At 41.7% G+C, this 15,833-nt stretch overlaps 1 protein-coding gene across 4 annotated transcripts in view; it reads left to right on the forward strand.

Annotated features, from left to right (window-relative positions):
• MYLK3 (myosin light chain kinase 3) overlaps positions 1-15,833 on the forward strand; it is a 51,241-nt gene that overhangs the window by 29,290 nt on the left and 6,118 nt on the right. For all 4 annotated transcript variants that reach the window (XM_027620137.2, XM_027620135.2, XM_027620136.2 and 1 more), the window contains exons 7-9: positions 138-247; positions 1,175-1,316; positions 9,751-9,821. In XM_027620137.2, the coding sequence (XP_027475938.1) occupies positions 138-247; positions 1,175-1,316; positions 9,751-9,821 (323 nt within the window). The remainder of the gene's footprint in view (positions 1-137; positions 248-1,174; positions 1,317-9,750; positions 9,822-15,833) is intronic.

Here is a 15,833-nt window from a genome sequence, read left to right on the forward strand (position 1 = left end):
TTTGGGTGGTGGTGAGTTGGAGGCCTGATGTGAGAGCAGGAAAGGAGGATGTGGGCATGCATGTGTCTTGGGAGGCGCAGCTGGCTCATCTTCCCGACCCATTTCTTGGAAACTCCTCTCCCGTCTGACTCCGCAAGGAGGATGTGAAAAACGAGGTCAACATCATGAACCAGCTCAGCCATGTGAACCTGATCCAGCTCTATGACGCCTTTGAGAGCAAGAACAGCTTTACCCTCATCATGGAATAGTGAGTGTCTTGGGAGGTGGAGCAGTGACTTCTCTGTGGGCCAGGACTCAGGACTGGGGCTTGGAGCTGTAGCTCTATGCAAAACTCTCCCTTTCCCTTCCCCTCTCTGGGATATCTAGGGAATGTCATCACCTCCAATATGGAGCATGGAGGATAAAGCCATTTGTCATAAACCAGCAGTAAACCTGACTGACCTGTAGATATATGTCAGCTTGGCCTACACAATTTTTAATAATTTTGATTTAGGTGTTAACAGTTGAAAATTGGGAAATTTCATATTGAAACCCAGCTATCTTGCTTTTCTTAAAAATGTGAAAGATCTAGCTGGACCTGCATTTCTAGCTGGAAATGGTGTGCTGGAGCTCCTACTGGCTGACCTTTGTAGACAGGGCAACCAGTCTCCCATTTGCCATAGTCCTCACCATTCCCAACTACACTGAAGCTGAGGCCAGGGACTCAGAGGCCATTTATTTCTTGCTTGTGTTGCTATTTTCCTTCTGGTAGGGTTTGTCATGTCATGTCTCTACCAAGAGTGAAAAAACAAAGATAGACTAAGGGCTGTATTTTATGAAAACATTTGTCTCACATCTGGTCTTTTTTGCCCATTTTGGGTTCTTACCATGTAAGTACTAATTGGCCCCTGTAGGCAAATGAATTTATAACTTTGACCCAGAGTATCCAGAATGAGCCTGGATTATCAACACTGAAGACAATCCCCAGTCTTCCTTTTGGCCGATCAGTTCCTTTTTACCACCTGCACTCTGAGCTGGGAACAGACCAGAACAAAGATCTCCATAAAACCCCAGATGTCAGTGGCACCCTTAGGCTTACCTGGGTCAGCCTCTTTTGACTCTTGGTGATAAGAGTGGACAAGTCCTCTGAGAGCCTCACTTAGGCCAATGTTTGCCTCTCCCTTTGCTCTGGCAGTGTGGATGGGGGTGAACTCTTTGACCGGATCACAGAGGAGAAGTACCAGCTGACCGAACTGGATGTGATCTTGTTCACCAAGCAGATCTGCGAGGGTGTGCATTACCTCCATCAACACTACATCCTGCACCTGGACCTCAAGGTCAGGCTCCACCTGGGCATGTGGTGGGGGGAGGGGCCCCAGGGTTCCTGAGCTGCTGCTGCTCTCTTACCTTAACGAGCTCTATCAACAGACGGTCCTGGCTTCCGTTCCTGGCTCTCTGCCATCTCCTAGTTTTGGAGTAAATGAGTCATGCTGGCTCTCTGAACCTCAGTTCTCTCATCTGTAAAATGTGGGTAATTCGTTCAGTGTTATTTGAAGATTAAATGATACAATGACCTTCTTTTCTTTTTTTTTTTTTTTTTAAAGATTTTATTTATTTTTGACAGAAAGGGAGAGTGCACAAGCAGGGGGAGCGGCAGGCAGAGGGAGAGGGAGAAGCAGGCTGCCTGCTCAGCAGGGAGCCCGATGCGGGTCTCGATCCCAGGACCCCGGGACCATGACCTGAGCCGAAGGCAGACGCCCAACCGTCTGAGCCACCCAGGCGCCCGACCTTCTTTTCTTTAAAAATATCTTTAGAGAGAGACAAACCAAGAAATAGACTTTTAATTATGGAGAACAAACTGATGGTTGCCAGAGGGGAGGTGGGGTAGGAGGATGGAGTAAATAGGTGATGGGTATTTAGGAGTACACGTGTAATGAGCACTGGGTGTTGTATGTTTAAGTGTTGAATCACTAAATTGTATACCTGAAACTAATATTATACTGTTTGCTAACACCTGGAAATTAAATAACAACTTAAAAAATTAAGATTAGTTTAAAAAATTAAAATAGAAACATAACAAATATAGACAATATAGAAATGTGTAAAATACACAGTGAAATTTCTTCCCATCCAGTCTCCACGCTAAGAGGTCCTCTCTTAGCAGTTTGGCATGATACACAAACACACACAAAGGTGATCATGCTATACACCCTGTTTTTAAACTTACTTTTTTAGTCAACAGTACACTGTAGACATCTTTTCTAATTCTCTTTAAGGGCCATGTGATATTCCATTGAATGAATGTGTTACACTCTCTTTTGTCTACTAGGATTGTGGTAGGAGTGTCGTGCACTGGGTGCAGTGCCTGGTTGGTAGTAAGCACTTGATACATGGTGGCTGTTTCTGTGGTTTCCCACTCTGCTGGGCCAAAAGGAGGGTGGTTCTCTACAACTCCTTTTAGGAATTTCAGTGGCTCCCCACAGAAGGTGGGAGGTAGGTTGGCCAGATCTTTGTGGGTGTACATTGCTTCTTCTGACCATCTTTTCTGATTGACATCAGACTCTAAGGTTGGAGTACTGAGAAAAATGATGGAGATGGTGAGAAATTGGCCTCAGGCTTCCTAGATCACTAGAGCTAATTCCAGAGCTTCTGGATGAGCTGCTCTGTGAGGTTGGCAGTTAAGGGAAGCTCAGCCTTCTGCTCTGTGGTTCTGGGTCAAAAAACTTTTGGCGCAACCCTGTGTCTCTGCAGCAGAAGATGATCATTGCTAAGGCCCATTTCCCAGCCAGGAACAGGGCTTGTGTTGGTTCAGTCCCTTCCTGGCCTTGAGATCTTGTGTAAGTTCCTTGATCTTATTGGTTGATCTTGCATAAGCTCATCAATTGTAAAATGGGGAATAATAGTATCTACCTCTTAGGGGTGTTGTATGGATTAAAACATGAAGAAAGTGGGACACCTGGGTGGCTCAGTTGGCTAAGTGTCTGCCTTCAGCTCAGGTCCTGGGATAAAGTCCTGCATCAGGCTCCTTCCTCAGCGAGGAGCCTGCTTCTCCCTCTGCCTACCGCTCTCCCTGCTTGTGCTCTCTCTCACTCTTGCTCTCTCTCTCTGACAAATAAATAAATAAAATCTTAAAAAAAAATCCTTCAGATGTTTATTTATTTTTTAAAAAGATTTATTTATTTATTTGACAGAGAGAGAGCACAAGTAGGCAGAGTGGTAGGCAGAGGGAGAGGGAGAAGCAGACTCCCTGCTGAGCAGGGAGCCTGATGCAGGGCTTGGTCCCAGGGCCCTGGGATCATGACCTGAGTTGAAGGCAGATGCTTAACTGCCTGAGCCACCCATGTGCCCCTAGATGTTAAAAAAAAAACCCAAAAAACAAAACAAAAGCACATGGAGAAAGAGCCCCAGGGCTGCTATCTAATACAATAACCACAAACCCACATATGTCTATTAAACACTTGAAATGTGGCTAGTGTGACTGAAGAACTGAATTTTAAATCTTATTAATTTTAATTTATTTAAATTTAAAAGCTGACACTCTATTTAGTTATTAGTATACTTTTAAGTATATTTGGAATGACTTTGGTATGTGAATTTATTTTTCAACTATAAATTTCATGAAATCTTAGTACATCTAAAATATTTCTGATGAAAATTTAGTATCTGAATTGAGATGTGCTGTAAATATAAAATACACACTAGATTTCTAAGTCTTAATATGAGAAAAGAATGGAAAATATCAATATTTTCCATATTGATAATCCATTGAAATGATAAAATATTAGGCATACTGGGTTAAAGAAAATATATTATTGGAGTTAAGTTTTAGAAAATATTTTAAGATGAATGAAAATGAAAACACAACATACTAGACCTTATGGGATGCATCTAAAGCAGGAGGAAATTTGTAGCTGCAAACACCAGTATTAAATAAGAAGAAATATCTTGAATCAATAATCTAAGATCCCACCTTAAGAAATGAAACAAAGAAGAGTAAGTTAAACTCAAAGCAGCAGGAGAAAGGAAATAATAAAGAGTAGAGCAGAAATAAATGAAACAGAGAATCGATAAACAATAGAGAAAATCAATGAAACCAAAGGTTGGGTCTTTGGAAAGATCAGTAAATTGTTGAATCTGTAGCTAGCTATATTGGCCAAGACAAAAAGAGAAAATACTCAAATTACTAAAATCAGAACTGAAAGAGAGGACATCACTACTAGCCTTACAGAAAGAAAAAAGGATTATAAAGGAATAATATGAAAGATTATATGCCAACAAGTTAGATAATTTAGATAAAATGAACAAATTCTCAGGAAGACACAACCACTGAAAACTGACTCAAGAAGAAATAGAAAATCTGAATCGACCTGTAACGAGAGATGGAATTAGTATCAAAAACTACCCACAAAGAAGAGCTGAGGCTCATGTGGCTTCACTGGTGAATTCTACCAATTTAAAGAAGATTTAATTGGAAGAAGAATTAACACCAATTCTTCACAAACTCTTCCAAAAAATAAAAGATAAGGGGACACTTCCTAACTCATTTTATGAGGCCAGTCTTATCTTTTTTTTTAAAGATTTTATTTTCAAGTAATCTCTACACTCAATGTGGGGCTTGAACTAGAAACCCTGAGATCAAGAGTCACACGCTGTACCTACTGAGCCAGCCAGGCACCCTGAAGCCAGTCTCATTTTGATACCCAAAGCAGACAAAAACATCACAAGAAAAGAAAACTATAGACCAATATCCCTTATGAATATAGATACAAAAATCATCAATAAAATATTAGCAAACTGAATACAACAACATATAAAAAGGATTATACACATGACAAAGTGGGATTTATCCTAAGAATGCAAGGTTGGCTTAACATATGAAAATCATTAATCTAATATGCCATATCAATAGAATCATTTCAATAGATGCAGAAAAAGATTTGAAAATTTCAGACAACTTTTCATGATGAAAACACTAGATAAAGTAGGTATATGAGGGAACTTCTTCAACCTGATAAAAGCCATCTATGGAAAACCCACAGCTAACATTATACTTAATAGTAAAAGGTTGAATGCTCTCCCCTTAAGATCAGGGACAAAACAAGGATGTCTGCTCTTGCCACTACTATTAAACATTGTGTTTGAGGTTCTAACCAGGACAGTTAGATGAGAAAAGAAATAAAAGGCATACAGTTTGGAAAGGCAGAAGTAAAACTGTCTCTATTCTCAGATGACATGATCTTGCATATACAAAATCCTAAGGAGGGTAGAGGGAAACTATTAGAATAAATAAATGAGTTCAGCAAGGTTAAAGGATATAAGACAAATGTATAAGTATCAATTGTATTTCTATAACTAGCAATCAACAATCGGTAAATAAAATTAAGAAAAATATTCTATACACAATATAGTAGTCCTCCCCTTATCACTGGTTTCATTTTCCATGGTTTTGGTCACCTGTGGTTGATCACAGTCCAGAAACAGATGATCGTCCTTCTGATATATGGTTAGAAGGTCAATAGTAGATGAACACTACATCATAATGCCTATGTCATTCACCTCATTTCTCATCACATAGTCATTTTGTCATCTCATGTCATCACAAGTAGAAGGGTGAGTATAGTAGAAAAAAATATTTTGAGAAAGAGAGACCACATTCACGTAATTTTTATTATAGTATATTTTCATAATTGTTTTGTTATTCATTGTTAATCTTTTACTGTGCCTAATTTATAGGTTATCTATAAGTTTATCATAGGTATGTATAAATAGGAAGAAACATAGCATATATAAGGTTCGGTACTATCTGTTGTTTTGAGCATCCACTGGGGGTCTTGGAATGTATCCTCCATGAAGAAGGGGGGACTACTGAAATATCAAAAACAATAAAATACGTTGGAATAAATTTAACAGATGAAGTGCAAGACATATGTTCTTAAAAACCACAGAAAATTATTAGAAGAATTTAAAGAAGACCTATAAATGTAAAAACATCCCATGGTCATAGATTGGAAAACTTAATTTTGTTAAGATGGCACTAACTGATCTACAGATTGAACACAATCTCTATCAAAATTGCAGCTGGCTTCTTTGCAGAAATTAATGCACTCATCCTGAAATCCAGATGGAAATTTAAGAGATGCAGAATAGCAAAAACAATCTCGAAAAAGAAGAGCAAAGTTGAAGGATGCACATTTCCCAATTTCAAAATTTACAGCTAAGCTACAGAAATCAAAACAATGAGTTATGTGTATGAGGATGAATAGATAGCTCAATGGCATACAATTGAGAATCCAAAACCAAACCCTTATATTTGTGGTCACTTGATTTTTTGATAACTGTGCCATGACAAATCAACGAGGAAAGGATACTCTTTTCAATGGACACCATGCTTGATAACCACATGCAAAAGAATACACTCATACTATACACAAAAAATGGATTGTGACTTAAATGTAAGACCTAAGATTATAAAATTCTTAGAAGAAAACATAGGACTAAATCTTTGTGACCTTGGATTATTAGGCAATGATTTCTTAGAAATGACTCAAAAGCAAAAGCTAGGAAAGAAAAATAGATAAATTAGACTTTATCAAAATTAAAAACCTTTATGCTTCAAAGGATATCATCATGAAAGTGAAATGACAGCCCACAGAATGGGAGAAATATTTCCAAACAATATATCTGATAAAAGACTTGTATCTATAATATGTAAATAAATCTTACAATTCAATAATTGAAAGACAAATTTTAGAATGGGCAAAGGATTTCAATAGACATTTATCCAATAAAGATATACAAATGGACGATAAGCACATGAAAAGATTTACAACATCATTAGTCATTAGAGAAGTACAAATCAAAACTACAGTGAAATACTGTTTCACACCCATCAGACTAAGCTAAAATAAAAAATAAAAATGACAGACAACAAGAAGCATTGGTTATGTTGTGGAGAAATTGGAACTCTCATATTTTGCTGATGAGATTGTAAATTTGTGCATCCACTTTATTTATTTTTTTTAAAGATTTTATTGATTTATTTGAGAGAGAGAGAGAGAATGAGAGATAGAAAGCACGAGAGGGAGGGTCAGAGGGAGAAGCAGACTCCCTGCTGAGCAGGAAGCCCGATGTGGGACTCAATCCCGGGACTCCAGGATCATGACCTGAGCCGAAGGCAGTCGCTTAACCAACTGAGCCACCCAGGCGCCCTGTGCATCCACTTTAGAAAACAGTTTGGCAGTTCCTAAAATGTTAAATGCAGAGTTACCACATGACCCAGTAATTTTACCTCCAGGTATGTACTCAAGAATATCGAAAACATAAGTCAATACCAAAACTTGTGCATAAATGTTCTTAGCAGCATTATGCATAATAGCCCTAAAGTGAAAACAACCTGAATATTCACCAACAGATGAATAGATACACAAATATGGTATATCCATACAATGGAATATTATTCAGCTCTGAAAAGAAATGAGGGAGGTACTGATACATACTACAATATGGATGAACCTCAAGGACATTATGCTAAATGAAAGAAGCCAGATGCAAAAGGCCAGTATTTGTATAATTCATTTTATGAAATGTCCAAATGGCAAATCCAAAGAGACAGAAAATATGTTAGTGGTTACAAGATTTAGGGGTGGGAGATAATGAAGAATGACCTCAGATGGGTATGAGTTGTGTTTTTTTGGAAGAGACAAAAATATTCTTAAATTAGATAGTGATGATCATTACATAACTCTCTGAATATACTAAAACCCATGGAATTGTACTCTTTAAAATGATGACTTTTATGATATCATCATTATTGTTTATATTATTTATATTTCAATAATGCTGTTATAAAAATTAAGTTCACTTATTTCTTTTTACCTTTTTAATCAGCTGCTAGAAAATTTTTAAATTGTATATGTAGTTCATATTATAGTTCTATCAGACAGTGTTGTTCTAGACCTTATAATGAAGAGATGGAGACTTTAAGTCACCATTCTCCTGCTCCTAACCTAGGAATTGCATGACTCCATTGTAACATAAATAACAATAAAACCTTCTGTTGGGAGAAATAGTACCTGACATTTGCTTTGAAACCTGTACAATGTTTTCATGCATGTTATGCGATTTGATCCTCTTACCTTCCCAGGAGGAAGGCAGGAAGTGGTTATCATTCCCATTTTATAGATGGAAACACTGAGGTTTCAGGAATGGGAAGGGACTCATCTAGGGACACAGACCCAGATCATAGACTCCTAGATCTCAGGCACCCGGCCTCAGGTCTCCAGGGCTGTTCTACCATAAACCCTCCACGTGCACCCACCCCCAAATTTGTTTTGCACAAGCAGCAAGCATCGTTCCAGGCTCCCTCTGAGCCTCAGAGCTGATCTGAAGAACTTGAGAGGAGAAGCATATCAAGACCACCACCTCCATCCCATGGGTCACAGCTGTCACCACAAAATGGGAGATTGATATTGAGCAGCTCTGATCTCCTTGACCAGACTACTGAAGCTTTGGTTCCCACCCCGGAGATTCTGTAATATAACTGGTCAGTGTTGGAGCCTGGACACTAGGACTTTCGAGAGCTCCCCTGATCATTCTAATGAGCAGCCAGGGTTTGGAAACGTGACTGCAAGCCAATAGTCTCAAATAAGCAGCTTGTGGGCCAAGTCTACATCACAGAGGTATTCCGTTTAACTCCCGCACATGGACTTATGTTTAAATTTGAGTTGTCAATATACCACATCTTCTTTATCCATTCATCTGTCGATGGACATCTTGGCTCTTTCCACAGTTTGGCTATTGTGGACATTGCTGCTATAAACATTGGGGTGCACGTACCCCTTCGGGTCCCTACATTTGTATCTTTGTGGTAAATACCCAGTAGTGCAATTGCTGGATCGAATGGTAGCTCTGGAGGGTGTTATGCTGAGTGAAATAAGTCAATCAGAGAAAGACATGTATCATATTACCTCACTGATATGAGGAATTCTTAATCTCAGGAACAAACTGAGCGTTGCTGGAGTGGTTGGGGGTGGGAGGGATGGGGTGGCTGGGTGATAGACATTGGGGAGGGTATGTGCTACGGTGAGCGCTGTGAATTGTGCAAGACTGTTGAATCACAGATCTGTACTTCTGAAACAAATAATGCAACATATTTTAAGAAAAAAGAAAAAGAAGAAGATAGCAGGAGAGGAAGAATGAAGGGGAGTAAGTCAGAGGGGGAGAGGAACCATGAGAGATGATGGACTCTGAAAAACAAACTGAGGGTTCTAGAGGGGAGGAGGGTAGGGGGATGGGTTAGCCTGGTGATGGGTATAAAAGAGGGCACGTACTGCATGGAGCACTGGGTGTTATGAACAAACAATGAATCATGGAACACTACATCAAAAACAAATGATGTAATATATGGTGATTAACATAACAATAAAAAAATTAAAAAAAATTTGAGTTGTCAATATTTAAAAGCATGGAGCTTACATAAAACTCTGTACTCTGGCTTCTCTTGAGCAACTGGGGCCTGCATTCCTGCATGGTGACCAGAGGCTGGAGCTGCTTTACACAGGGCAGAAGTCCCCTGGTTCCCTATAATCCATAGCACTCCTTATGTCTCACGCCAGCCCACTTTGTTTTCGTGATCTAAATATCCCTGTAGGACTGTCCTGACCCATTCATTCTCTTGGAGGCTGGGAAACTGAGGCATACTGACATAAGTGTGGGAGTTGCACCCCTTCTTGGCTGCTGGTTGAGCTAAGCAGACCTCTCTTTCTTTCCCAGCCGGAGAACATACTGTGTGTCAATCAGACAGGACATCAAATTAAGATCATTGACTTTGGACTGGCCAGAAGGTAAGAGGTTTGTATTTTGGCACTTTGATAAAACTCCTGGGGGGCTGCTGGTGGCTCTTTTGGATGTGGTTACCCACAGTTCAGCCTATTTTTGAGTTTTGGGACTGACACAGAAAGCTCTGTCACTTAGAGGCTGGTAGCCTTTGATTGTGCAGATAGGCCTTGTTATTACCTGGGGGTGGGGGGGTGGGGTGGGGGTGGCTCCATGCTTCGGACTCTGCTTCTCCTTAAAAGGCTGTGGGATTAATTGTATTTCAAACCCCCTGTCTGAGCAGAGAGGGTGTGATGGTTAAAGGAGGACCACTGCGTGGGGGGTCCTCAGATCAATTCTATTCATCCCCCGGACCTGGAGCCAGGATGTGCTGCGCTATGTGAGGTATCCAGAACCATCCCTGCCCCCTGGGAAGTGAGTAGTTTAAATAGGATTGTGCATATGTACCAGTGTAGGGTGGTGTCAGACTATGTGGTTCTGGGCCTCTCAAGACTGGGTTAAATCTTGGTAAAATGATGATCAAATGAAATGCCTGCTGACATGGGGCAGTTTTGAATGGAACTTTGAATGGAATTTAAATGGAATAATACCTTGACAGTGCAGGCCCATCCTAGGAGGGTGGCTAGGTTTTCAAGTTTGACTGCATAAAGTAAACATATGACTTTAAAAATATCTTAAAGTCCCTTAAAATGCCTAAAGCATAGTGAAGGAGAGTTTATCAATAGATAGATTTACAATCCTGTCCAGTCGTATGTATGATGAACACTCTAGCCCCTGGCACACACAGTCAGTGGTGTGGGTTCTTCACAATGGCAGGAACAGACTCTTGGCATTGAGGAGGGCTGTCCCCCAAACTTTCAAGCATCCACAGTCTACAAATATGGGGTAGTTGTGTGCCCATCCTCCAGGCTTCCTCCAGAATTCTGTTTCCACCAGGAATGACATTTCCCTGGGAATCACATATTTTCTAGGTAGGTCTTCACACTAGAGCTGAATTAAAGAAGTTGTTTCTGTCACTTTATAAGCCTAGCGGTGTCCTCTGCTGCATCCACAAGGGGATGAAAGCACAGCCTTGTCACAGTGGAGACAGAACCTCTTGCCTGACCTCAGCCTCTGGGGTCCAGACCTGTCTCCCAGAAGTAGTAGTGAAAACCACAGTGGCAGTCTTCCTACGTCCCTCTCCCATTGGGTGAAGTGGTACTGTTACTTATCTCTTTGTAGGGGTGAAAGATGCGTTTTCAGTGCCTGCATGATGGATGGGAGGCCAAGGGTGTGGTCATGAGAGTAAAGGCAGAGGGAAGTTCATATAATCCTACTGTACCTTGAGGATCCCCATTACACAGTATACTGTTTTTCATGAACAATATACCAAAGCCCCCAACCCAAATATTTCAAAATCACATTTAATCCATAATGTAAAAAATTGCTTAATATTTTCCTAAGTAATGTCTTATAAAGTTGGGATACATCCTATACACTTGCATGTATTATCCGCTAGAGCAATGTCTCTGAATGTATTTTTTATTATCAATGCCTACCTTCCAAAGAGCCTCTTTAGACATTTCTTTCCTAATCACCAGGCCCCCTCCTCATGAAATTTAATGCTGCAGTTGTCCTTTGTGTCTGTTTATGTACCATGGCCCTTTGGAGAGCCACAAAGCATTGTAATAGCTAAGACTTTTTTTTTTTTTAAAGATTTATTTATTTATTTATTTGAGAGAGATAATGAGAGAGAGCACATGAGAGGGGGGAGGGTCTGAGGGAGAAGCAGACTCCCTGCTCAGCAGGGAGCCCGATGCGGGACTTGATCCTGGGACTCCAGGACCATGACCTGAGCCGAAGGCAGTTGCTTAACCAACTGAGCCACCCAGGTGCCCTAGCTAAGACTTTTTTGCACTTCCAAGAACCAATGCTCACATAAGTGGGGCAATACTGTCTTCGCTGAGCATGCACACCCTCCCAAATGTGTATGTAGTACCCTCCCAACTGCCAGATGTCCAGTTGCCAAATGAGTATTTACAGTGACAAACTGAATTCAGAGCAAGGATTTGCCAGCTGAGGCTCCTGGATTCTGGGAAGGCTTCTCTGAGTGGTTGGAAGGGAGAGATGGACAGGGTGTGGTTATCTGCAGGCAGTAGTATGCTGGTAAATGTTTATCAGCTCTGGGGATGGGGGGTGGGGAATGGGTTTGACTTGTAGCCTTTGCTAATTTTAGCTGAGTTCAACCTACCAACATGATGTCACTGAATGCAGATTGGGAGGAGATGGGCACAACTGACTGTCATGTACCGGTGAGAACCGGCTCCAGCATATGGGGGGTGAGGGGGTGGGAGGGTGAGGTGGGGGTGGGAGTGGTGGGGGTGTGTGGAAGTTGGGTGCTGGTATAGGATGTACACCATGCATGCACAGGATCTCTTGGGGAGGGCAGGAGCTGGGGTGGGATCGGGGGAGGAAGATACAGTGAAGATGAGGGCGTTAATAAGGAGTCCTGAATGTTGGAACATTATCCTATAGGCCACTAAGTTACCTGGTGGGGAAGTGAAAAGGGCTGTGGGCCAACTTACCAAGCATGTTAGTCAAAGTCTATCCCCAAACTCTCAGCCATCCATCCCAAACTGTCAGATAAATTTCTTAACCGGGGCAAAGGCATTGATGACAATAATTTTGCCAATGCCCCAGAGATGGAGGGCAAGTCCAAGAAAATAAACATGGGGAACCACATTGAAGAGAAGGTCGCCATGTGAAACTCCTGGGCACTGGGGAAGTGCAGGTGTCTGAAACATGTGATACTCAGGAAACCGCACTCAGCAAGAGCTGGGCTGACGGAGGCCCAGCTTCCAGTGGGGAGGTGAAAGGAAAACATCAAAAACACCCTCAACAGTCTGGCAACCTGGCCATTGGGCAAAAGGATCATTTGGCAAATTGGATTTTGCCAGATTGGCCTGCTTCCTGGGAAGCATGTCCTAAGAAGAAGAAGACTCTGTGGGGGCAATGTGCAGGTTGAGAGAGCATATTTTATATGCCAGAAGTATTAAATGTTTGTAAAGAAGGAGGAAAAGCCAGTTTTCCCCTATAATACAAACTGTAGAAAGTAAAGTGGTATTTCTGGGTGGAGCTATTAGAAGATGCTGAGATTTTCATTGGGGGGATGGCCCCAGTCATGGAGCCAGTTGTGGGGGAGGTTTGGCACACACAGATCTTCAGAGGCCATGACATCCAGCAAGAGGGACCAGCGTTACACCAGGCTGGGCGGTGAGACCCATCAGTGGGTCTAAGAAGGGAACCTATCAAGGGTAAAGGATGGGGTTGGGTTGGGAAATATCTTATTTAAGTTTGGTCTCCAGAATGTTGGGTGCAGGGTTCGGCTTCCTGACTGCCAGTCCGGTGCTCAGATTGGAATCCAAGCCTATTTCATCAGATCCTTTGGCAGGGCAAGGAGGTGCCCACCCCAGCCTCCATGAGGCTGCCACCTCATATGTGACTCTATGGTCACAGAGGGCCTTATGCTAGGAATTTGGAGAGGGGGTCTTGGTGGATATTTTGACCTGGCTTTGGGGTTAGTCGCTGCCACAGTACTACTGTATAACAAACCACCCCAGGGGCTCAGTCGTTAGGCATCTGTCTTCGGCTCAGGTCATGATCCCAGGGGCCTCGCATCGGGCTCCCTGCTCAGCGGGAAGCCTGCTTCTCCCTCTGCCACTTCCCTTGCTTGTTTTCCTCTCTCACTGTCTCTGTCTTTCTGTCAAATAAATAAATAAAATCTTTAAAAAGAAAAAACAAACCACCCCAAATTGCAGAGGCTTAAAACAGTCATTTCTTCTCATCCACCCATTTACAAGCCAGCTGGGGGAGCGGTATGCTGGACCCAACTCATAGCAGCTCATGATAAGGAACCTTGTAAACAGTTGTTAAAACATACTGTTAATTAACAATTAACGAACTTATATGAAAAACAAAGATTACATTTTCAGATGTTACCACTTCCTAATTATTTTACTACATTTCACTACTCCTGAGGTCATTTGTGCCTGTTGTATGTGTACAGTGGGAAGGCCGTGGAATGGTGTGCTATGGCAAGTCTCTTCCCAGCTCTGCGTTTAGTGATGTCAGGATGGTAGTTTGCAATCAGTCATAGTGAAATCAGTATTTATACCACTGAAAATGGCAAATGCTGCAAATCAGGACTTTTGTTTTGTTTTGTTTTAATCAGATGGCTGGTTGTTAAATATTTACCCATGCACCACTGGTCCGGAATCACTGATTCCCAGTCACTGAGCTGACACGGCTTGGATCCAGGATGCAGATCCTGGGTCCAAGGACGGATCTGCTCCATGCGTCTCCCATTCTCTCCTCATGGTGATGGCAGAGGAACTAGAGGGCAGGCTTTTACAGTCTAGCTTGGATGGGCCCGCTGTCACTCCCCCGACTGCTCGTATGGCTGGGCCCAGTGTCATTGGGGTGGGGCAATATATGTTGCCTCTAGTGGAGTGAGCTACAAAGTTGTGTGGTACAGGATGTGGCTATGGGGCAAGATGAAGCAGTGAGAACAATCATGCAGCCTCTGGGAAGGTGGCTTCCAGGGGCTGAGAGCCTGGGTCTTCTCTCCTCTCTTTTTCCTTCTTCTCTCCTTTCTTGCGGGGGATGGAGGGAGGTTTCAGATCTTTTATTGTGAAACACGAAACATGCATTTAAAAAAGTGAAAGTACACATTGAAAAAGTACATTTATATCACAAAGCACTGACCACATCATAGTTGCAAATACATTTGCTGGAAACACAAACCAATTTTCACTTCTACACAAATATTAACTTACTATCTAGTGATAGATATTTTGTACATTTTCAAAAGAAAACAACACACTATTTTACAACAAAACCAAAATTAAGATCTTCATCAAGGCTTCTTCATCCATTTACTTAACAAAGGTTTTTTTTTCCTCATACAATGAATCAAATACTATATTGTCCTCTTCTGATTATTGGCCCTGAGGTGCTGGAGGCTGTGGCCTTCCATGGGGACTTGTTTGAGCATAGTAGGCTGCTTGTTGTCCCTTTCAGCTCGGCTCCCCGGCCCTGAGTCAGCTGCCAGGGTAGGGGAGCAGCATGTTGCCAGAGGATGGTTCCTGCTCTCTTCTAGGTCCCTTGCTTCCCGCTCAACAAGGCTACCATGATGATCCTTTTAGCTCCTTCACTGGATGAATGTAGGCTGTGTTGGCCCAGGTCTGCATTTATCTGGCTCTCAGCAAATTTGGAAGAGAAAGCTCTTTCACAGTCACTTCCCTGGCTTAAGGGAAGCAGGGCACATTGGCAGAATATTCATTTTATTCTCAATTGCCTTATCTGTAAGATGCGGACAGTAATCTTACAGACTTCATGGGGCTGTTTAAGAATGAGAAGAGATTATATATATGTAAAACTTTTAGCCTGGCAAACAGGAAGTGCCCATTATATTTTATCAATTAATACTTTTTTTTTAAGAACAATCTTAGGTTCACAGTGAAATTGAGGGGAAGGTGCAGAGATTTCCCATATACCCCTTGCTCCCAGTCATGCCTCCCTGACCAGGGTAGTACAGGGTAGTACATTTGTTACCATAGATGAACTTACACTGACATATTATCACTCAAAGACCATACTTTACATTACTGTTCACTCTTGGTGTTGGACATTCTGTGGGTTTGGACAAATGTATAATGACACGTATCCATCGTTATGGTACCATATGGAGTATTTTTAAGCCTACAAATCCTCTGTTCTCCACCTATTTATCTCTCCCTTCCTCTCCCCACCCCAACCCCTGGCAACCACTGATCTTTTTATGTCTCAATAGTTTTGCCCTTTCTTGAATGACCTCTAGTTGGAATCATACAGTAGCCTATTCAGACTGGCTTCTTTCACTTACTACTGTGGACTTGTTTCCTCTATGTCTTTTCATGGCTTGATAATTCATTTCTTTTTAGCACTGAATAGTATTCCACTGTCTGGATGTACCACAGTTTATTTATCTACTCACCTACTAA

Source organism: Zalophus californianus, chromosome 17 (genome assembly GCF_009762305.2).
Source record: "Zalophus californianus isolate mZalCal1 chromosome 17, mZalCal1.pri.v2, whole genome shotgun sequence".
Taxonomy (NCBI): Eukaryota; Metazoa; Chordata; class Mammalia; order Carnivora; family Otariidae; genus Zalophus; species Zalophus californianus.